The sequence below is a fragment of the Lepus europaeus genome, chromosome 5 (assembly GCF_033115175.1).
Source record: "Lepus europaeus isolate LE1 chromosome 5, mLepTim1.pri, whole genome shotgun sequence".
In the NCBI taxonomy this organism is placed as follows: domain Eukaryota; kingdom Metazoa; phylum Chordata; class Mammalia; order Lagomorpha; family Leporidae; genus Lepus; species Lepus europaeus.
Window position 1 is genome coordinate 9,020,074 of NC_084831.1, and position 23,935 is coordinate 9,044,008.

General features: G+C 51.1%; 1 protein-coding gene across 2 annotated transcripts in view; it reads left to right on the forward strand.

Annotated features, from left to right (window-relative positions):
• Positions 1 to 22,609, forward strand: part of PDPN (podoplanin) — a 30,876-nt gene extending 8,267 nt beyond the window's left edge. The window contains exons 2-6 of one of the 2 annotated variants that reach the window (XM_062190463.1): positions 11,204 to 11,340; positions 14,709 to 14,838; positions 19,557 to 19,595; positions 20,133 to 20,244; positions 20,937 to 22,609. In XM_062190463.1, the coding sequence (XP_062046447.1) occupies positions 11,204 to 11,340; positions 14,709 to 14,838; positions 19,557 to 19,595; positions 20,133 to 20,244; positions 20,937 to 20,943 (425 nt within the window). In that variant the 3' untranslated portion in view covers positions 20,944 to 22,609. The remainder of the gene's footprint in view (positions 1 to 11,203; positions 11,341 to 14,708; positions 14,839 to 19,556; positions 19,596 to 20,132; positions 20,245 to 20,936) is intronic. The other variant, XM_062190464.1, reaches the window with a different exon arrangement.
• Positions 22,610 to 23,935: the final 1,326 nt, after the last annotated feature.

Sequence of the window (23,935 nt, forward strand, 5' to 3'; positions counted from 1 at the left end):
GGATCTACCACATTTTGCTCACCCGTTCACCCACTGGTAGACAGTTAGGTTATTTCCACTTTGGGGCTATTACCAATAATTCTGTGAAAGTCAGGCACAAGGCTTTGTGTTTTCACTTGTCTCAGTCGAGTGAGGACTCTGAAGAACCTCCTGCTGTTGTCCAGAGTGGCTGCACCATTTACACTCTGGCCAACAGCGCACGGTGTTCCCGTTTCTCTACGCTCTTGCCAAAGCCCGTTTTCTCTGTGTGTATTTGTGTATGTGCGCGCTCTTGCCAAAGCCCGTTTTCTCTGTGTGTATTTGTGTATGTGTGCGCTCTTGCCAAAGCCCGTTTTCTCTGTGTGTATTTGTGTATGTGTGCGCTCTTGCCAAAGCCCGTTTTCTCTGTGTGTATTTGTGTATGTGCGCGCTCTTGCCAAAGCCCGTTTTCTCTGTGTGTATTTGTGTATGTGTGTGTTACAACAGCAGGCATCTTAACGAGGATCAAGTAGCTTTGATTTGCATTTCCTGCTGATAAATTATGTGGGACGTCTTTTCCTAGGCTTTTTGGCCAATTGCGTGTCTTTGAAGAAATGTCTGTTGAGATCCTTTGCCTTTTTAAGAAGTGGGTTATCTATTTATTTTATAAATATTTATTTATAAGCATTCTTTATGTATTCTAGATCCTTTCAGATGTATGAATTGGAAGCATATCTCCTGCTTTGTGGATTGCATTGGTTGTCTTTGAAATTTCTTGGCAGGGTCCATTAAAGTACAAACTTTAAAAATGCAAGAACCCTGTTTTTTTGTTGTTGTTATTGTTCATATTGTTGGTGTCATATCTAGGAAGCCACTGTTTGGACTAGATTGTAAAAATCTGCTCCTTTTTTAAAGATTTTTTTTTTTTATTTGAAAGGCAGAATTACAGAGAGGCAGAGAGAGAGAGATGGAGTGAGGTCTTCCATCTACTGGTTCACTCCCCTAATGGCTGCAATGGCTGGAGATGGGCCTATCCAAAGCCAGGAGCTAGGAGCTTCTTCTGGGTCTCCCATGTGGGTGTGGGAGCCCCGGGACTTGGGCCATCCTCCACTGCTTTCCGGGACCATAGCAGAGAGTTGGATTGGAAGCTGAGCAGCCAGGGCTTGAACCTGTGCCCACATGGGATGCCGGCACTGCAGACGGTGGCTTTACCTGCTATGCCACAGCGCCGGCCCTAAAGACCTGCTTCTATGTTGGATAGTTTTAGCTCTGACAAACAGCTCTTTGATTCATTTGGAGTTTATTTTTATGTATGCTGTGCAGGGTGAGTGCCTCCATTCTTTAGACTTCTGGGTGGAGTTCCAGTCTCTGTCCATTTGTCCCAGCACCATTTATTGAGAAGATAACTCTTTCCCTACCAAATCATCTTGGTACCTTTGCCAAAAGTCAACTAGTCATAACTGGGTAGGTTTCTTTCTGGATCCTCAATTCTATTCCATTGATCCATAGCTTGTCTTTGTGCTAGTACCGGCAGTCTTCAATTACCATAGCTTTGCAGTCTGTTGCACTCTGTTATGTCTTTCTCTTTTTTTCCATTTATTTAAAAAGCAGAGGTTCACTCACCAGATGCCCGCAGCAGCTGGGGCTGGGTGTGGCCAAGGTTGAAACCAGGAGCCAGCAGCTCTGTCTGGGTTTCTCAGGTGAATGGCAGGGACCCGAGTGCTTGAACCTCTCAGAGTCTGCACGGACGGGAAGCTGGAGTCAGGAAGAGATCCAGGACTCGAACCTGGGCGCTCTGGTGCTGGATGTGGGTGTCCAAGCCCTGTGCCGAACACCCACGCCCTGCTTTGGCCGTTGTCAGGATTGTTTAGTCTGTTCTCATCACCGGGCTTTCATGGCTCGCATACTCCTCTTGTCCCTTGCAGACAGAGCGTGTAAAAGAGCGCGTAGTAGGTCCACAGTGAGCATTTGGCAGGAAGAGGAGGGAGGAAGAAGGATGACCCAGGAAGACAGGTGATGGAGATACAAAAGCCTGGTGGCAGGGGTCAGAGGTTCCTAAGCTGGGTGAGCATCCACGTGCTGTTTGGGACACAGTGAGCGCCAGGTGATACCATGGCCTCCAGTTCGAGCCGTCTGAGTTCCTGGGGGAAGCCTCCACTAACAACAGAGGTGAAGTTTACTGTCTGGGTTTCCCACACATCAGAACAAAGGGAGTCAGAAAATATTTTCAAATTGCTCTTCTTAAATTTTCTCTGTTAAAAAAAACACAAGAATAAAAGAACAAAGGGAAGAGTGAAAGACACCTTCTTAGCCAGTAACAATTATCTTTTTAAAAAAAATCTCCAAGGCACCCTCCAAGCTCCCAAAGCAGGCTGAGGCTCAAAGCCGAGGGCAGCTAGTGGAAACACCCACATTCTCCACATTCCTGCAGGCCTCCGCCCTCCTGGGCTCACAGTGGGGGCTGTCTGGGCTGCAGGGGGGGGGGGGGGGACAGCGTGGTCTGAGCCCAAGGGGCTTCTCTTTTCACTCTTGCAAAACCAGGGCCTGCTCAGCTGACCGCTCCGAGTGAGTCAGAGGCTCAGGTGTCCGTTCAGTTTCTGAGAGATGGCGAGTGTTTCTGGTCCGGGTGCTCCGGTCCGGGGCGGCGCTTCCAGAGCAGGTGTTTTGTAAGAAACCATCCTCCCTGGAAGGTGGCCCCAGCCGAGTTCCAGAAAAGTTACTACAGGGATGTGATTCCCATCTGCAAAACTGTGAGCTCACTTCCTCTTTCACGGAGAAGTTCTGCTCTTGGTCAAAGCCAGACATCTCCCCAGGTTGAGCAATCTTGGTTTGGAGCTGGACCAAGCCCTCCTGTCTGTGCTGGGGGCCGGGCGGGGGAGCTGACTCACTCCCTCGAGCCTGAAAAGTCTGGTGGTGTTCATCTGTTCATCTGGCCAGCGGAAACCTGCAGGTGGCTGAGCCATCGCTGTGGAGTAGGACGCTGGCTGGTGCCAGGCAGGAGCTCGAGTAGGGAGAAACTTAGCAGATGCCAAGGGTTCTCATCCCTGTACTGGCTCAGGGGAGAGGACTCTGAAGGGAGGGGATCGTTCCTGGGCCGTGCAGGTTCCGTAAGCTTTGCATGGGCAGTGGTGCAGTTGAAAGATGAACCTGCAGGATGAACCCTTGGCAGCCCAGCCTCAGGCTCCTGCAGAAGCCACCACCACAGTGGCCTCACTCCACTCCAGTACTTTGTGCAAGGGGCTGGGCAAGGGTGACCCGTATGTGGGAAGGCTGTGTTCAACACACACATGGTGGGGAGCCTGAGTACGAGGGCCTGCTCGAGCCCTGCCCAGTCCCTGTGTGGCCACCTGCATGCCACGTGGGCAGTGCAGGTGGCTTCTGACGAACGAGGAGGCTGTTGGCCTGCAAGACTCTAGTCGAGATCCAGAGCGAGTGTGTGGTGCCCTGTTTGCTCATTCTCGGCTGTGTTCAACACATCGTGGCCGTTACGACGGCTCAGCTCCTGGAGAGTTGTGGGGAATAAATGCAGACATTTGTCAAGGGTCCACGGGAGGTCTCAGTCCCTTTCCCCTACTAGGGGGAGACAGCATGGATCTGTTTGGAGCCTGCTGTCATCTGTGGCTCTTACATCCTGTTCTTTCTACCTGCCTGTGACTTAACATGACTGCTGTCCACTGAAGTGGAAATGGCGTCCCCTGGCCCCCTGGGCCCCCTTCTTTCTCTCTCCCATGTGCAGCTGCAGAGTCTCCGAATGCTGCCTTCAACTGTGACAGAACCCTGAGAAGACGTGAGGCCACCGTGCCTCCCCCGCTGAGACCAGGGGGTGCCGTGAGTCCCAGTCAGTGCAAAGGGTTTCTTGTGACATCGGCAGAGGAGCTGGGGACAGTTGTCTGACCCCCCTCCTCATTGCCAGGCGTGTCCTAAACGTGGACAGCGTGCGGTCAGATTTCATTTCCTCAATGAGCTCAGCCCGATGTGCCCAGCAGGACCTGCCCCAGTGAGTGGACAACCCGCTGCGTGCTGGACATCGGATGCAAGGCAGCGAAAGTGAAGTCACCCTCAAAGGGACACTGTTCTGTCTTCAGCCACGCGTCCCCTTCCATTGGGGGGAGATATTTAACAAACCTTGGGTTGATGCCCAATGGATGGTGGCAGGAAATTTATAGTCCTTGGAGTAACTCAAGAGAAATGCCCTACTTGGCTGTAAATGTACGTACACTATCAGTCATTCAACAAACATCTGTTAACCAGGTTCCAAGCATGTGGGCCAGTGCAGGCTTCAGACTGCCTGGTGCTGCCTGCGGGACAATGAAATGAATGTGGGTGCCCAGGGCAGTGGGACAAAGTCATCTGGGGCTTGCGTAGATGAATCCTGGGCTGCCTAGAGTTTCCAGGGCCAAACTTTGGCCAGTGAGCGATTTACTAGGATCTGTGGAAGGAGTGAAGGGAGGAAAAAACTGCTGGCCACAGGGGTGATTATGGTGACCACACCCAGCACCTGCCGGAAGTTGAGGGCACACAGCTCTGGGTTAGGAAGTGGGTTTTTGGAGAGTGTGCAAAGGAGCTGTGGAACCTCAGAGGTCACTGGCTGCATTGGTGTTCCAGAGAGAGGCCGCAGCACGGGGTCGGGAGGGGGGCCAGGCTGGGGGAAGCAGAGGTGGGGCCCCTCTGAGTGGCTCCAGGAACCCGCCTCCGGGGAACTCGGCACACAGCTTTGAATGGCCAGGCAGGCTAACCCAGCGCCTCTGTGTCCGTAGCAGGCAGGAGAAAATGCTGGAGGTTGGTCCCCTTTTGCAGCGGTGTGGGTACTACAAGCTTCTGGGCACAGTTTTGAAAGCTGATGAAAAACATAATACGTTAAAGCCTGTGTTTGTGCGAAGGGACAGAAGTGGGGTTTTGTTTTCCTAATAGACGTTTATGTTGCCTTCAGTGTATCTCAAATGTAATTGGGAGTCAGGGTCCTGAAATTAATTATTAGTTATCCTGCTGCCTGTCCTCATGGAGACCCCACAACTTCCTGGGATGACCTAGACAAAAAGCCCTTTCTGCCTCTCAGTGAGCACAAAAATCATTCCAAGGCTATTTCATCGTCGTCTTCAAAGGCATATTTGTGCATTTAGACGCGGGAGCAGCCCAAAATGTTAGAAAACACCGTGCAACATGAAAGAGCTCCTTAATCTGTTGCCTAACCACAGATTTTCTTTGAAAGCCCCGAGGGTAACTCAGCTTATAACTTCTTTATTTTTAAAAGCAACACTGCCGTTTCAAGGTACAATGCAGTGGAAACTACTCCAGCTGTCGGTGCTGGAGCTGTGGTCAGCAGAAGCAGGAGTGGAAGGATGCGGGTGGAAGTTCTATGTATTTAGTTATCTATTTTAATTTATTTGAAAGGCAGTGTTACCGAGGCAGAGGGAGATACACAGAAAGAAGGAGCGCTGGTTTACTCCCCAAATGTTCCAAAGAGCCGGGGCTGGGTCAGGCCAAAGCTGGGCCCCTGGGGCTCCATCTGAGTCTCCCATGTGGGTAGCCGGGGTCCAAGCACTTGGGCCACCTTCCACTGCATTGCCAGGTGCATCAGCAGGGAGCTGGATTGGAAATGGAGCAACCGGGACACGAACTGGTGCCCATCTGGGATGCCGGGACCATAGGTAGCAGCTTAACTTGTTGCACCATAATGACAACCCTGGTGGAAGTTCTTGGCCCACACTTTAACCAGAGTGCTTTTGCGAATACCGTAACAAAACGGGACCTCCCTGCTCCCCACGGAGGAACCCTGCTTTATCCAGTAGATCGTTCCTACCTAAGTACCGCTTATCGACAGGGCTGTAGCTGACAGTGAAAGGAATCCCCGGCTCTGGGGTGGAGCTGTTGTTTCTGATAGGCAGTAGTAAAGCTTCCCGGCCACGACCTGTCCAGTTCTGTCCCTGCCCACTGCCTCTAGCGTGGTGTAAGGACCGCCCTGTCTCACATGGACAGCAGATACTGCCCGGGTGGTCTCTCTGCTTCCGTCCCGGCACCTTGCCCTTGCCGGACACTCTCCGTCCACGTGGCTGCTGGGACTGCAGGGTGGTCCCAAATCTCTGCCACACGATCCCTGACCTCCTCGCTGACTGTCCTTCACTCTCGAGCTGCACTGGCCGCCCTCCCCAACTTGCCAAGCCCCTGTGGGGTGGTTGGCAGCTCTTCACCCGCCTGGAGCCCAACAACAACTCACTGAGTGCCTTCGACGTGCTGGTGGCTTAGGCGGCAGAGGGCACGTGGCCCAAATGGCCTTCACGGAGCTTCTGTTCTAGTGGGGCGGACTGAGGTGGGTGGGAAGGACCGGGGACGTGCGTGGGAGGGCCCCGGCATCTCGGTTAAGTGGGCAGCCCGGGGAAGGCCTGTAGCAGAGCCCTGAAGCGCTCTGTTCGTGGTTTCCTAGCTGTGAGCCCAGCTACCCCCAGCACTCAAGTCCATGGGTGGAGACTTTGCCTTGGCAAAGGCGCCCATTCAGCCCTCTGTATCGACATTGCCCCGCCCTCAGGGTCACCCAGCTCTGGGTCAAAAATACTTGGGAAAAACCGTGGTGGAGCCCACAGGATAACAACTCTTTCCACAGTGGTAAGTATCACAAGTAATCCAACAGGCTGGATGTAGGCTGTGTGCAAACATTGCACCATGTTGCATAGGGGATTTGAGCATCCATGGGTTTGGTGTCCACAGGTGGTCCTGGAACCACCTGTCCCCCAGGTGTCGGTTTGCTGGGGGTGGGGGTGGGACAGGTGACTGCGCATCCTTTAAAGGCAAATCGCAGCCTCCTTCTCAATGGCCGTGTCTGACAGTCTCCCGTTGTTCCTAGAAGGGGACACATTTGAGGTCCTTGGGATTGGGGGTTGGGAGGATTCTAAAAAGAAGGGTGTCCCACGAGGAGGACTTTATTGTGAAAAAAATTTAATTAGCACTTTCACATAAATAAGCATTGCTTAAATTCTTACCTTTTTCCCAAAACTAAGAATGGCAAAGTGAAATGGACTTATCCAGTCGACTTCTCATAGGTAGTATAAACTCTGGCCTTTTTTAAGAATAACAACAACAAAATATTCCAAAGCAAATGGATGGGTTGCCACTGATGTGTTTGGAAACTTCCATTGATTCGAACACGTGTGCTGGCTGAAGCTGGGTGTGGCTGGAAAAGGTGTTCAGGTGACCATGAGGGTCCATCGCCCCAGAACTGACCCTCCTGGCCAGCCTGTGAGCGTTGGCCTGTGACGTAGGCTCATCTTTAGGCCTGTGTGTGTGTGTGCATGAGTGCACATTGCTGTGTGTGTCTGCACACACACGCACATCTTCAGACACAGGAGCGTGACGCCATGCTTCACATTTCTCAAGTTAAATAAAAAGGATGTTAGACACTGGCTGCAAAACCCAGCCTCTGGCCTAACCGCAGTTCTCCACCCGGCCAGCCTTGGGCCAAGCTAGGAAGCGGGGTGATTGTGAGTGGCCAGCCTTGGGCCAAGCTAGGAAGCGGGGTGATTGTGAGTCTCTCCTTAGAGATCAGCTTTCCCAGGGAGCAGAAAGAATGCAGGGGTTGGGAGACAAAGCCCTGGGCCTGAATCCTGCCGTCATTCATAAAAACGCCCTTTGTCCATTCAGAGCGGTTGTAGTGCTGGGCTGGGGGTCTGGGCCAGCAAAGAACGAGACAATTTTTATCGGGTCAGCTTTCAGTGAGCTGAGCTCTTGTGAAGGAACCCAGACCGACTGCACTCAGTACCTGACTTTGTTACAGTGGAGACTCCATGCAATAAGTGGTTTTGCAGAGCGGCCCCCCCACACACACTTAAAGGTAGATGCCTTCATCACCAGCTTCAAATGAGGGGGAAAGGAAAGGGAATGGAGGTTGGTTTTTTTTTTTAAATCTTATTTTTTATTTAATGTAAACTTCCAAAGTACAGTTTATGGATTACAATGGCTTCCCCCCCCCCAAACTTCCCTCCCACCCGCAACCCTCCCCTTTCCCGCTCCCTCTCCCCTTCCATTCACATCAAGATTCATTTTCAATTCTCTCTATAGATAGAAGATCAGTTTAGTATATATTAAGTAAAGATTTCAACAGTTTGCCCCCACATAGCAACACAAAGTGTAAAATACTATTGGAGTACTAGTTATAGCATTAAATAACAGTGTACAGCACATTAAGGACAGAGATCCTACATGATATTCTTTAAAAATTGATTATTTTTCTATGCAATTTCCAATTTAAAACCAACAGGGATGACGAGGGGACTTCCAGAAGTTCATGGAAAGATGGAATTAAAGGGTCCGTTTATTTTGGTGCGAATCATTGTGAAATCTCCCAAAAGTTCATAGAGAATGTATATTATGAGAAAACTATGTATGGATTTTAACAGTTTTTACTCAAAATCTTTTTTTTAAGAAGATTTTTTTTTGAAAGGGAGTAACAGAGAGAGAGAGAGAGAGAGAGGAGAGAGAGAGAGAGAGAGAGAGATTGCTCTTACATCCGCTATTCACTCCCCAAATGCCTGCTGTTAACAGCTGGGCTGGGCCGACTGGAGCCAGGAGCCAGGCGCTCCCTCCAGGTCTCCCATGTCCATGGCGGAGACCCAGCTTCCTGGGCCGGCCGTCACCTGTGCCTCCCCAGGTGCACATTAGCAGAAAGCTGACTCGAGCAAAGGTCAAGCCCAGGCCCTCCAGTGTGGGACGCAGGCACCCCAAGGTGTCTTAGCTGCTGCACCCAACACCCACCCCTCCACGAGCTTCTTCAGGCACCCTTGTACTTGCCAGGCAAAAATAGATGTTTCCCTTGAGCTCACTAATTCAATTAAACAGCTGCCCAGAACAAAGTCCTAGTTCTTTGTGGGAGCCAGTCAGAACTTCAGTCCCCACCCCCACAGATGGCCAGGAGAGGGGGCAAGCCCTGTATTTGCATGCACCCCTTTTCTCCCAGATAAAAAAATCAATGCACGTGCCTAAGTAGCGCCTCCACAGCCTTCACTTGGCAACTGGATTCGGATTTCAGATGGAAAGAGGCGGCGCACAGAACAAACAGCCTCTTGGGGTTTCCTCCCTCTGGGCGTCAGCGAAGACGTTATGATCAAATATTTAGTAGCCAGGCCTTTAGATGCGCTGTCTCAGCAGGGAGGAAGTGAGGGATCTTAAGGCAAGGACAGACCGCTCCTTGGAGCACTGCCTGGGTGCTAGCAAACAGCTGCTTGTTGGCCACGGGAGCTTTCCGGGCAGCCCCTCCCTCCAGGCAGCCCCTCCCTCCTGTTCCTGGCATGCCGTGACTTGCTTACTTCGCAGCTGTAGTTAGTCATGGAATTTCCAGAGCCCCCAGAGTGTGGGGAGGAAGCCATGGCCAGTGAGTCAGATTGCTGACTCGTGGAGAGGGTTATTGGGTGTTAGGAGATGGTGCTTGGACGCAGCTGTGACGAGTTCGGATCATTGCGACAGAGGCTGGGGAGGGCGCGGGCGCTGTCCCCTCTCTCCCTGCCCTAGTTCATTGTTGCTCTAACAGAATACGTGTGGCTGTGTAATTGATAAAGAGGAGAGGTTTATTTGGCCCTTGGATCGGGAGGTGGGGACATCCGTGGGGCGAGGGCCTTCTTGCTGCATCGTGGCGGTGGATGGTGGGCGACCCAGGGAGAGCAGAGCTGGCACACACATGAGGGTCTCTTGCTCTTCCTATGAGGCCGTGAATGCCAGCAAGGGGGCCCCGCCCTCGGGACCTCATCTGACCCTTATCATCTCCCAGAGATGTGTATCATCCACCCGTGAGTTTGTGGATTCGAATTCCAGCACACGAAACCTACAGGACACTTCCAGACCTCACACTCCCTGGTGGTGGGACTCGGCGTGCCCCCCATCCAGCAGTCCCGTGCTCCACCAGGGAAACACCCAGCCATTCATCCAAATGTGAATACAGACAAGCCAGGGGCAGCGAGGTGCCTTAATAGAGCCCCCCGGCCCCCTTTAAGATTTTATGTATTTGAGAAGTAGAGTCAGACAGAGAGAGAGGTCTTCCATCACTGGTTCACTCCCCAAATGGCCACAATGGCCAGAACTGAGCTGATCTGAAGCCAGGAGCCAGGAGCTTCTTCTGGGTCTCCCATGGGGGTGCAGGGGCCCAAGCACTTGGGCCATCTTCCAGTGCTTTCCCAGGCCATAGCAGAGAGTTGGATTGGAAGAGGAGCAGCCGGTACATGAACCAGCGCCCATATGGGATGCTGGTGCCGCAGGCAGAGACGAAGCCCACTACGCCACAGTGCTGGCCCCTTTCTAGAGCTCTTGAGGCACTGGGCGTTCTGTTGTCTCGGTGCCTGTAAGTATGTTGCTGCCCCTCTGTAGACAACGACTCTCACTGTAAAAGAAGAGGTTCCCTACCCCTATGAGGTCTGGGGTCAGAACAACGATTCCAACCATGCCAGTGGACAGTGGTCTCAAAGTCAGATGGAGAGGAGGCTGGATTTTAGTAAGACGGGGCTGGGCGTTTGGTGGAGCAGTAAAGATGTTGCTTGGGACTCTGCCTTCCGTACTGGGGGCCAAGGTTGAGTCGTGACTCTGCTCTCTAGTCTGGCTTCCTCCTTATGTATATTCTGGGGAGGCAGCAGGTGTGGCCCAAGTACTTGGGTCCCTGCCTCCCATGTAGGAGACTCGGATGGAGCTCTTGGCTCCTGGCTTTGACCTGCCTTAGCCCTGGCTATTGCAAATATTTGGAGAGTGAACCAGAGGATGGAGGATCTCTCTCTCTCTCTCTCTCTCTCTGCATTCAAACAAATAAAATATATAAATCAAAAGTAATAGATGGAGACACACTTTGGGACTCTGACTCAGTAGGTGTACAAGGAGCCTGGAAATAGGTTTGCTTGGAAATCTTCCCAGGTGACTGTTAAGAATTGCCCAGGCCCAGATGATACTCCACTGCAGGAAATGGTTGCATGAGATAGTACCAGAAAATAGAAGAATCTGGTTCTTTATTGAAAAGGATGTACACCCCCCGCCCCGCCCTGCCCACACAGGGGGACCCCAGGGAGGGACAGGACACCTCTGCTTTCTGTGTCTCCATCTTCCTTTGCTTTGTGATGGATTCAACCAGGCCAATGCCAGAGGGGCCTGGAGGAGAATGGTCTGATTCCTGGCCCAGAATAAAGCAGAACAAAGACAAAAGCCCTTGAACTGATGGTAGCTGGCCGCTTAGGTCTGCCCCACACAGCTTCCCAAAAGTCCTGACTCCGTCTTTCTTCTCCAGCCCTCACGTCCCTGCCGGAAGATGAGGTTGTGACTCCGGGTGTGGACGGTGGCACGGGACTCACAGGGGCAGAAGATAATGTGGTGACCACAGGCGCCAGGGAAGATCACTCAGAGCCTAACGGCGTCACAGCTCTGGTGAGTGTCCCGGGAATGGTGAGTGTCCCGGCAGTGGTGAGTGTCCCGGCCATGGTGAGTGTCCCGGGAAGAGAGGAATTTGCTCCACAGGCACAGACCACGCACGAGGGTATTGTGTGAACGAACAGAGATGTGCAGTCGTGTGTGGAATCAGCGTGAGCCACCACTCGAAGGCGTTAAGTGCGAGGCTCTCAACAAAAGCTACTTCCCGGTGTCATCCAGTTCGCAGGTCGCTAGCGTGCTGGTCTCGGGTGATTTGAGAGTCCAGGCCGGGGCCTCTCAGGCTGGTGAGGAATGAGGTTCTTCCATTGTGTTGAAAGTCATTTTTCAATACAGTAAAAGTCTTCTTGGATGTTGCAGCGACGTCATTGCTGTAAAAGGTTCTAGCCACGTGTTCTCAGTGTCTTTACAATTTATTTATTTGAGTTGATTTGAAAGGCAGAGTCACAGGAGAGACAGAAGGAGATCTTCCATCTGCTGATTCTCTCCCCCAAACCACTGCCGCGGTCCGGGCTGCACCAGGTCGGAGCCAGCAGCGTGGAGCTCCAGCTGGGTCTCCCACGTGGGCGGCAGAGGCCCAAGTACTCAGACTATCTCCTGCTGTGTTCCCAGGCCCATTAGCAGGAAACTTGGTTGGAAGCAGAGTAGCCAGGACGGAGACCGGCACTCCCATATGAGATGCCAGCAGTGCCAGTGGGGGCTGAACACCTGCGCCACAGGGCCAGCATGCGGGGTTCTCAATTTCTTATCTCACTGTAGACCAGTAGCCAACATGGAGTAAACTGACCACAGGCCACATGGGTGTCAACTGTGTAGATTCTCAATGGACATACTCCTAACCCAGTGAACGGTAGCTAACGCCTACGTCTTTAACTTGTATCACTCGGATTCCCAGGGCTTGGAACCGTGCGGCCAGCAGCGCACACGCTCCTCAGCACGTCTTTAACGTTGCGATAAACATGAAACGTGAAATTTTCCATCTTCAGGAAAAGATGCTGGCTGAGGTCTTGCAGGGCCTGGGCTCCATTTCCCCATCTGCTCTGATGCAGTTTCCTGCTAATTTGGATGCTGGGAGGCCATGGTGATGGCTCAGGTACTTGGATTCCTGCCACCCAGGAGTAAGACGCCTGGACTGAGTTCCTGGCTCCCAGCTTGGGCCCCCGGCGGTTGTGGGAATCTATGGATTGAACCAATGGCTAGGAGCTCTCTCTGTTTGTCTGTTTCGCTCTCTTTCTGCCTCTTAAGTACATAAATGATTTTTTAAATTTTCCATCTGAGCCATTTTTAAGGATGTAGTTGGTAGTGTTAAGTATATCCCCTTTGTCAAACAGATCTTTAGAACTTTATTGTCTTGCAGAATGGAAACTTCCTACGTACTGAGCACTGACACCCCAATCCTCCCAGCCCCTAGCAAGCACCATTCTGCTTCACTATGCATTTGACTGCTCTGGGTACCCTGGATGTGGGATCATACGCAGTTTTTATACTTCTGTGACTGGCTCACTTGCTTTAGCATCACGCCCCAAGGTGCTTCCATGGTGCGGCGTAGGTCAGCACCTCCTTCCTATTGAAGGCTAACGTTCCGCGTTGTGTGCGCCCCGTATTTTGTTCATCCATGTGTCCGTCGGTGGCTGTCTGCCTTTCTTCCTCCTCCCAACCTCTGCGGGCTGTGCGTCTTCGGGGTGCTGTTGCTCTAGGTGTGAAATTGCGTCCTGGAGCGCCTGCTGTTTGTTTGGCTGTGTCACTAAGGGGTGGCCGGATCCTAAGATCGCTTTGTTTTCCGGTCTTGAGGATGCAACATGCTGCTGTCCACGGCGGCTCTAACTCTTTATGCCTCCACCCTTGACCAGCAGTGCACAAGGCTTCCGTGCACTGTGTCCTTGCCAACACTTGGTATCTTCTTTTTTTTGACAGCCGTCATCCTAATAGAGGTGGGAGGCAGCATCTCCTTGGGGTTTGGTTTGCATTTTTTAATCAGATGTTTAACATTTGTTTGTGTGCTTGTTGGCCATTGATATATCATCTTTGGAGAAATGTCTATTCAAGTCCTGTACCCATTTTTTAAAGGTTTATTTATTTATTTAAAAGGCAGAGCTAACAGAGAGAGAAAGAGAAAGAGAGAGAGGTCTTCCATCCGTTGGTTCATTCCAGATTACAGATGGCTGTAATGGCCAGGGCTGGGCCTGTCTGAAGCCAGGAGCCAGGAGTTCCACATAGGTCTCTCATGTGGGTGTAGGGACCCAAGCACTTGGGCCATCTTCTACTGCTTTCCCAGTCACATTAGCAGGGAGCTGGATCAGAAGTGGAGCACCTGGGATTTGAACCAACACCCAAGTGGGATGCCAGCACTACAAACAGTGGCTTAACCCACTGTGCCACACCTTTACACATTTTTAAGATAGGTTATTTGATTTTTTGATGTTGAGTATTCTTGGTTTTATTCCTTTTTTTAAAGATTTATTTATTTTATTTGAAAATCAGAGTTACACAGAGAGAGAAGGAGAGGCAGAGAGAGAGAGAGAGAGAGAGAGAGAGAGAGAGAGAGAGGGAGATCTTCCATCTGCTGGTTCACTCCCCAATTGGCTGCAAGGGTCAGAGCTGCATCAGTCCGAAGCCAGGAGCCTGGAGCTTCTTCCAGGTCTCCCACATGGGTGCAGGGGTCCAGGCACTTGGGCCATCTTCTACTGCTTTCCCAGACCATAGCAGAGAGCTGGATTGGAAGTGGAGCAGCTGGGACTTGAACCAGTGCCCAAATAAGATGCCAGCACTGCAGGCGGTGGCTTTACCCCCTACGCCACAGCAACGGCCCCGGTTTTATTCCTGTCTCCACCCTTGTTTCTTTTTGTTTGTTCCCTTGTTTTTTCTACTTTCAATTTCTTCATTAAATACTTGACATGTTTATGCCACTGTAAACCCTTTCCTGTTATAAGGCAGAGTATATAGATATAGATATAGATATATTAAGATTTTATTTACTTATTTGAGAGGTAGAGTTACACACACACACACACACAGAGAGAGAGAGAGAGAGAGAGAGAGAGAGAGAAAGGTCTTCCATCCATTGATTTACTCCCTAAATGGTTCCAACAGCTGGAGCTGGGCTGATCCGATGCCAGGCAGGAGCTTCCTCCAGGTCTCCCAGATGGGTGTGGGTGCCAAGCACTTGGACCATCTTCTAGCACCTTCTCAGGCCATAGCAGAGAGCTGTATCGGAAGAGGAGCAGCCAGGACACGAACTGGCACCCGTGTGGGATGCCGGTGCTGCAGGCGAAGGCTTAGCCCACTATGCCACAGCGCTGACCTCCAGGGTATGTATTTTAACACATCAGGCTTGGTTTTCTATTTCGCCTCATTTGCATCTCCCTTAGGTGCCAACAAATGCAGAGAGTGTAACAAGGGATCGCTTCGAGGATCACTCAACCCCGCACAGCACAGTCCCTGCCCATGAAGAGAGCCAGAAACCAACTACCCCAAATGCAGCTACGAGTCGGTCCGTGGGTAAGAAACCGTTTGTGCCAATAGGGGCTGATTGACTTCTGCATAATTGGTGCATTCCAAAGGCTGAAGAATAGATGTGATCATATCATCATCGACAGAGAACTCTGGAGCGCAAGAGGGAATTCTGACTAGTGGATTCAGAATTTGATTTATTGGGCTGCGGAACATTTCTCTCCACCTTGAGAGAGAACCAGTGATAATGCTCCCATAAGGGCAAGTTAAGTAGCTACTGATTTGCATTGTGGACCCTAAGCTGATGTAGTGCTGCGCTAAGAACTTGGTGTCAACAACCAAGGTCGCAAGACTCAGTCAACCTATGTAAATCTTTTTTTAATATGTATAAAATATTTTTAATAGTTAAAATTTATTTATTTATTTGAGAGCTGGAGTTACAGAGAGAGGGAGGGACAGAGAGAAAAGTCTTCCATCCGTTGGTTCACTCCCCAAATCAGATGCCCACAACGGCCAGAACTGGGCTGATACAAAGCCAGGAGCCAAGAGCTTCTTCTGGGTCTCCCACACAGATGCAGGGGCCCAGGCACATGGGCCACTTTCTACTGTTTTCCCAGGCTATAGCAGAGAGTTGGATCGGAAGAGGGGCAGCCGGGACTCAAACCTGCGCCCATATGGGATGCCGGCACTGCAGGCAGAGGCTTAGTCCACAACGCCACAGCGCTAGTCCTGTACCTATGTAAATCTTAACAGATTCTAGGCTAATAGTTACTGTCTTCCATTGGATTCATGTCCGTACGCATGGAACAAGGATTTGCTGTGAGCCAGTCTTGCCAGGATTTGGGGTTGTACACTCTGACTTTCAAATAAATAAATAAAAACTTTTTTAAAAAGGCCACACCCTAAAGCAATGGTTTCCCAAAGCAGCGGCACGTGCGAACGCCTAGGAAGTTACTCTTCCTAGATTGCATTTCCAGATGCAATCGCCAATGTGGCTTTAAAAACTCTGGAGCAGCGTTGAGGGTGTAAAGACTGGTTCCGTGTCGGTACGCTCACGCTCAGAGCACCACGTGGACGTTCACAGAAGCCAACGGTGGTAGCAACCCAGCATCCACGGACAGATGAGCGAATAAACAAAATAGGGTCTGTGCATACAGTGGAATATAATTCAAGCTGAGCAGGAAGGACATTCTGACGTATGCCACCGAGTGGATGAATCTGGAGGGCATTGTGATACCTGTAATAAGCCAGCCAAAGAGGGACCAATATTGATTAGTTTGCTTACTCGAGGTAGCCCACTTAGTGTAGTTGTTCAGGCCTGGGGGTTGCCAGGGGCAGGGGGAGGGAAGACTGTGGGGTTTGTGTTGAATAGGCACAGAGTGGAAATTTGGTAAGCCTCGAGCGGTTCTGTAGACGGGTGCTGGTGGTGAACTGTATGCTGAAAAATGGTTAATTTAGCAAATTTCATATTCGCTGTGTATCACCACGATCTTTTGAAAGTTTCATAAAGTGCTTTGAAGTAGACCCGGAAGCTTGCTCTGAGCAGTTAAAGGAAAGATTAACATTTGAACATCAGAGAGAGCCAATGGGGTAATGCAAGAAAGACAAATCAGTGGAAGTGGCCATTGGAGAGCTTTTCGACATTTTTAAGAATCGCTCCTTTGAACGGGGTTGACAACGGATCAGCAGCAGAAATGAGAAGGTCCACGTTGAGACCATGTCGGTCACGATAGATGCCTCTCTTCCAGCAAAAGGAAATTCTCGGTTGCCTGGGACATCCTCACTTCTGCCTTCCTTCTCCTGCCCCACCCTGTCAGAAACAGCGCCACGCTAAGGCACACCCACGTCACTTCTTATAATCTCACGATGAGTTCATGTGTGAGTTAAGGTGTCAGCCATGAGCAGTCAGTTTTCAGAGGGCATTTGATTGGGGCAGCAGATGGCTGCTTTTCCCTTGGCACACCCAGGGATGTTCACATGTATGACGCATATTCATGGTCACGGTCAGCGTCATTGGGCGTGAGCTGGAGAGGACAGAACCAAGAAGCTCTGAATTCCTACCAAAGCTTCCCCAGCTCACTCTAGTTTTGGTCATCTGTTTCCTAAGCAACGGTGTCTGGTGAAGACAATGCTGTCCTGTGTGTCTGACACTGGCAGCCCCCGTGTTAGGACATGGTCAGCACGGGACTGGCCCATCCCTGCCAGTAGCCGACTTCCAAGAATGACATTTTGGGCGTTGACTCAATGATGCCTTCGTCTGGGAGGGCTCCGCGCCGGCAGTCTCCCAGCTGTTTTCCAGGATGGGATAGCACGGGCAGCCTGAGGCTCCTGAGCCAGTGAGGGTCTGGGGCCGTGAGCTCAGCTCACGCAGGAGGAGTTGGGACCTGAGGCCCCACCCAAGGCCATCTTGAAAAGGCACCTGTTTACAGGAGAGTCTCGGCACAAAGGTGATGGCTTGTTTCAGACCCAACCACCAGGAAAAGCAAGATCTTTTGGATGATACTTGGGCTAATTTTACCTTTGGTTAGAAAAATGTTTGAACATATGGGGTATTTTGTAAACTGCGAACCAAGATCCTAGGGAAAAGCTTGACTGATTATTCTTTCTCTTTAATTTCTCGTGAGATCAAAGCATTTTTACTTTTTCCCCATCTGCAAACTAGGAAAACAACCAGCCTTCAGAGGAGTTAAGAACTCAGTCTATAAAGAGATTATTGGGAAAAACAAAACAAAATGCCTTTGGTTTTTTGTTGTTGTTGTTTAAAGATTTATTTGAAAGGCAGAGTCACAGAGAGAGGGAGAGATAAAGAGAGGTCTTCCATCCACTGGTTCACTCCCCAAATGGCACCAGTGGCTAGAGGTGGGCTGATGCAAAGCCAGGAGCCAAGAGCTTCCTCTGGGTCTTCCACTTGGGTGCAGAGGCCCAAAGACTTGGGCCATCTTCCTCTGCTTTCCCAGCCACATTAGCAGGAAGCTGGATTAGAAGTGGAGCAGCCGGGACTTGAACCAGTGTCCTTATGGAATGGTGGTGCAGATGGCAGCTGCTACACCACAGGACCGGCCCCAACACCTTTTAAAACAGGAATTATGTAAAATTTCCCAAAAGAACCTCATAATGGAGAATATTCACATTGTAGCATTGGACTAGGTTTGACCATGGTAGAGACCCTAGAACAAGAGTGATATAAATAGGGGCTGTGCTGTGGCGTCGTGGGCTAAGCCTCTGCCTGCAGTGCCGGCATCCCATATGGGCACTGGTTCGAGTCCCGACAGCTCTATTTCTGATCCAGCTCTCTGCTGTGGCCTGGGAAAGCCGTAGAAGATGGCCCAAGTGCTTGGGCCTTTGCACCCAAGTGGGAGACCCAGAAGAAGCTCCTGAATCCTGGCTTCAGCCTGGCTCAGCTCCAGCCATTGCGGCCATCTGGGGAGTGAACCAGCTGATGGAATCCCACCTACCCCCGCCCCCCACCACCTCTCTGTAACCCTGTCTTTCTAACAAATAGATAAATCTTTAAAAAAAAGTTTTTTTTTTTTTTTTTTGACAGGCAGAGTGGACAGTAGAGGGAGACAGAGAGAAAGGTCTTCCCTTTTGCCGTTGGTTCACCCTCCAATGGCCGCCGCGGTAGGTGCGCTGCGGCCGGCGCACTATGCTGTTCCAATGGCAGGAGCCAGGTGCTTCTCCTGGTCTCCAATGGAGTGCAGGGCCCAAGCACTTGGGCCATCCTCCACTGCACTCCCGGGCCACAGCAGAGAGCTGGCCTGGAAGAGGGGCAACCGGGACAGAATCCGGCGCCCCAACCAGGACTAGAACCTGGTGTGCCGGCGCCGCAAGGCGGAGGATTAGCCTGTTAAGCCACGGCGCCGGCCTAAAAAAAAGTTTTATAAGTGAAAATGCCATATTCTTTCATTCAGTTTATCTGGGCGGATTGCTGCCCTCTGAAATTGGATTTTGCTACCAAACAGGAATCAGGGAACAGAAGCCATGAGATGGATTACAGTCCTGGTCACCTTTCCCCAAACTGAAGCATTGTTCTCAGCGAACAGTGGACTTCATCATGGTCTGTGACTTTTCCATGATTTTTTTAAAAAAGATTTATTTATTTATTTGAAAGTCAGAGTTACACAGAGATAGAAGGAGAGGCCTTCCATCTACTGGTTCACTCCCTAATTGGCTGCAATGATTGGAGCTGGGCTGATCCAAAGCCAGGAGCCAGGAGCTTCTTCTGGGTCTCCCACACAGGGCCATCTTCTACTGCTTTCCCAGGCCATAGCAGAGAGCTGGATGGGAAGAGGAACAGCCGGGACTCAAACTGGTGCCCATTTGGATGCCGGCACTGCAGGCGGTGGCTTTACCTGCTATGCCACGCCGGCCCCTCCAAGATCTTGGCGTTGGGCTAAGAACCCACAGCTTGGGATTCCTTTGCTGCCTTAACTTCTGAAACATTTGAATCATTCATTTAAGACGTCTGTGGCTCTGTTTTCTTGGCTCTGCTTTCTAACTTGGGTAAGGAAAAGTACATAATAATACAGAAGTGCTGTGGGCCCATAGTGCGGAAGAAGCCTTCATAAATGTGTAATAATAGCTATAAAGTCAGTTTCGTGTCAGAGCCTGCTTATGAATTCCTTCTTCCAGTTTATTTAGGAAATTATCCTTCTTTGCTTGTGTTTAGTCGCTTTCCACTTAGGGTAAATGCATCTTCTGCCAGTTGTTAAATTATAGTTATTAAATCCTAATAATTCCATATCATTGCATCTCTCTCTTTACAGAGAAAGCGGGTGAAGAGACAGAGACAACCATTGAGAAAGGTGGGTTAGAGTTTGCTGTCAAAATATCCCTATGGGAGTTGAAAACGTTTTTCTTTGAACCTGATCTTGGCGGTGAATTCCACTCTTTCCTCGATTGTGGTCAGCGAGAGCAGAATAGAACTCTCCCGAGAATACATTTCAGGGAATTCCCTGTGTTGGAGAATAAATAAACCACAAACGAATATATTCCCTTAATGACAGATGGGAGAATGGCCTCCTAGCACAACTTATTGTCGTTGAGGATGAACGTAGAAGCCAGCTTAATGGCGGTATACAAACATTACCCAATAATTAACCGTGAAGCTGGTGCGAGTGTTATGCTTGATAGACCTGAGGCCCCGAAATCTTCCCATTCAGGAGGAGGGATTCATCCAGTCCAGGATGTCTCCTCTAGTATGTCAGCTTCCGCTGGATACAGGCAGAACAGCTTGGAAGGCTGTTGTGTACAGTGGGGCAGTGGCATTGTTTAAGTGTCTCGTTTTATTGCAGGTGCATTTTTAATCTGGGGCTCATGCCTTTTTGTCCCCTTTCCTTCAGGTGGTTTGGCGACGGTCACGCTGGTTGGAATCATAGTTGGGGTCTTACTAGCCATCGGCTTCGTGGGTGGGATCGTCGTCGTCATTGTGCGGAAAATGTCGGGAAGGTACTCGTAAGTGAATGACTTACACCCACGTGACAGGTCCCCGAAGGCCATCGCGTCTGGAGCACAGACGCTTGGACCTCTCTGTAAAGGTCACGTTCAAGAGCCTCCTGGCTCTGCAAGTGGGGCATCAGAGGTTTCCCCAGAACAGATGTTGGCTTAGACCTTGTAAGATTCCAAAACAGAGAGTCAGAGCCAGAGATGGCTCATAAGTTGACTTCTGTTGAGATCTGACCAAATATAATCTTAATTTTCCAACTAACTGGACTTGAAAGAAAACCCAAACCAAGTTTTAGCTTGAACCTAATCGCCCTGCCTCCAGCCATCAGAGCTGCGTGGTTACTGGCAAAGCACCTGTCATGGAGCCAAGACCCCGTTCTCAGGAGGAATCCCACGGGGGATGGGACCTTCCTCACCCAAATCTCTCCTTACACATGGTCCTGCTCACCTGGCGTTGCCTTCGGATGAGGGCAAGGAATTCTCTCTCTTTATTGAACATCTTTAAGGATTCATGTTCAGAAATGCCCGGGGCTCTGATTCTGGCTGCATGAGGACTGAACGTGGAGGAGGAATGAGAGGAGAGAGGAGAGGGGCACAGGGCCCCAGAATGGGAAGATGTAGAGAAATGGACAATAGGAACTGTGACTCATGGGGCCAGTGAGAGAAGTGAGCAGCTGTCGCCTGTCGCTTTGTTTTCACAGGCCCTGAAGGGCTGAAAGGCCGTGCCCTCCTGACAACCTGCTGAAAACAGAGTTCCTGACACCCCCATCCCCGAGCTCGCGGGAGAAGATGAGCCGGAAAATGACCGAAGAAAGGAAAAGTCGCACACGACTCGGCTCCTCTAAGCATTTGCCTTTTGAAATTCTTTTTAAACATAATTTAAAAAAAAATAGTTGATAGAAAAAACAAAATGCATAGGAAACGGAGCAAAACTATGTGAACTACTGAGTGCGAAGACCAGGTCCCCCAGTCCATGTTAGAGGCTGTAATCATGTCTGCACTCTGTTATTGTGAAATGCAGAGGCATCTTCCCATGTTTATATCAGGGGAGAGGGGAGAGCTCGGGGCCGGTGCTGCTGAACTGGCGAAGTGGGCTCGCTCCAGGCTGCCTGGGTCTGGTTTTGATTTTTTTTTTTTTTTAAAGCCTGATTGAGTGTGTGAATAATCAAGTAGGAAATTTAAACTTGGATGCTGTGTGATGAGCATCATTTCAGAGGCATCCATTTCATATCATAAACAGGAAGTCCGTACTTTGGGGAGAAGGCGCTTGGTTTCTCAGAGCAAGGCCACCAGGCAGCCTCCAGCCAGCGTTGACTGGATCAGATGAGCTCCTGCTGTGCTCCGGCTTCCCTCGGGCAGTGGGGAACGGAGTTAGTTAAGGGAGCAGCCTCCTCTCTTGCCATGGTGCTCGTCCTGCGGTTGGGCTGTCTGGCTCTGGAATGTGGAGACCTCGGCCCCATGGTGTCGGAGGCTCCCGTGTCCCAGAAACCAAGAGTCGTGTTGGCCGCCAAGCAAAAAGAGATCCTGTGTGTGCCTCTGGCGTGGAAATAGAAGCCGCTGGCTTAATGTTAGCATTTTCTGTCTGCCCCCAGGGAAAGAGAAGGAGAGAAAGACATAATCTTATGCCATAGGAAGGTACTTCAAAAAGGTTTTAGAAAAATGGAATTAAAAGATAAGTGTAGTGCAAAAAAAGAAAAATTGAGATTCATGCGTAGTATTTGGATAATACACGTTTTCCAGGAAATGCATGAAGACCTTGCCTGTCAATTTAAATAAAAAAACAGATTTAAAAATAAAAGATAGTCCTAGTCTTTAGGACACGCCATGTTTCTGTGGGGTCCTTCTGAGCCGGTGGGGGTGCCGCGGGCACTTCCCTTCCTTTCCCTCCATGAACTGAGGCCGCCTTCCTGCACCGGACAGGTGCTCGTCCTCCTCCGTTAGCCTCTAAGCTTGGAAGAGTTCACGAGACAGAAACAGTAAACGCTCGGGCGCAAGCACGAACCGTCCCTCCCGGCTGTTGCGTCAAGTGTGGGTGTAATTCTAAACAGGGCTTCCCTGCGGTCCCCCCGTCCAGCCGGCCCAGCAGCCCAGGTTCCACCCCTGGACGTCAGCCGATAGAGAGAAGGCGCCCTGGAAGAGCTCCACATTTCCATCCCTTGCCGTCTGCTCATTCAGATTCCTGAGCAGGAGTTAGGAATGCTGCCCATGTCTCCCTCCCTATCCTCCCCTGCCCCCGCCCCGCGGTGGACAATAGCAGCCCGCCCTGAGTCACACACTGGACTCGGTGCCTGCTGGGACAGGACTCTGGGTTTCTTGGTCACATCTGTGTTGGTATGCAATGCAGTGTAGACGTGTTTTCAAATAAAACAGATGATTGTGTAAAGAATGAGTCAGACCTTTGATTGGAGGCCTCTCTGGCGTCTGGGGCACACTTGAGAGCGTCTCGGGGTGAGATTATAACTTGTGTAAACACACGTCTGCTGACCTGCCCGAGTGCGAGTTAGAAACGACCACAGGGGCTTCATCCGCGGAAAGGCAGGCAGGCAGGCAGCCGCACCTCCCACCCTGCCGCGGGGCTGAAGGTCAAGCAGAACAGGTGGGGAGACCAGCGGTGCCTGCAAGGTTGTCCTTGGCTCTGGGCTTCTCGGCCCTGAGGAGGGGAGCCAGGCGAGGTGGGTGGGCAGTTCCGTCTTGCACCTGCCAGTCCTCCTGCTCGGGGCTTGGCTACCCAAGGAAATAACCCCTGGGAGGTTGGCTCCAAGTGCCTGGGGGGCAGCCTGTGGCCTAGAATTCCTTTGTGGGAGCCCCCCTGCCCAGCCCAGCCCCACCTCACTGCTGCAGGGGGCTCCCATTGTTTGCCCAGTTCCCCTCCCTGCCATCCCTGTGCCCACCAAGAAAGGTCAGGCACTAGGAGCAGACAAGCAGTTAGCAGTGTGCCTTCCCCTCCCTTCCCTTCTCCTCTCTCCTCTCCTCCCCTCCCCCCTCCCTCCTCCCTCTTCCCTCCTCCCTCCTCTCTCCTCTCCCTGTTTAATATTTACATAGACTTTACTGGTTGAGTTCTGGTCCAAAAATCTGAAGTCCAAATGCTCCAAAATCAAACTGTGCTAAGAGAGTTCAGGTGCTTTTTTTTTTTTTTTCAATGTATTTGAAAGGCAGAGTGTGATGCAGAGAGGTGGAGAGAGGTCTTCCACCTGCTGATTCACTCCCCAAATGGCCAGCACAGTCAGAGCTGGGCTAGGCTGAAGCCAAGAGCCAGAAACCCCATCCAGATCTCCCACGTATATGGCAGGGGCCCAAGCACTTGAGCCGTCGGCCACTGCATCCCAGGCACGTTAGCAGGAAGCTGGATCAGAAGGGGAGCAGCCAGCAGGGACGTGAACAGGCACTCCAGTAGGGGGCGCCGGCATCCCAGGAGGCAGCTTAACTTGCTGCCCCACGACACCTGCCAGGATTTCAGGTTGACTTAAGATGTTTCACCTGTGCCCGTGTGTACGCTGCGCCTGCCGAATCGCCAGCGGTCAGGACCGTTTCACCAGCTGCGAAGACGACGCTCTGGTCCCTTTGCGCTCCTGCGCAACAGTAGCTCAGGTGAGTCATTTCCCTTCTTGGGGCTACGGTTTCTTCCTAAGGACCTCCGTGAGACAGTTCAGAGAGCATCCTGCAGAAAACGAGCCATGTCTGCCCAGACTGAAAGAGGTGC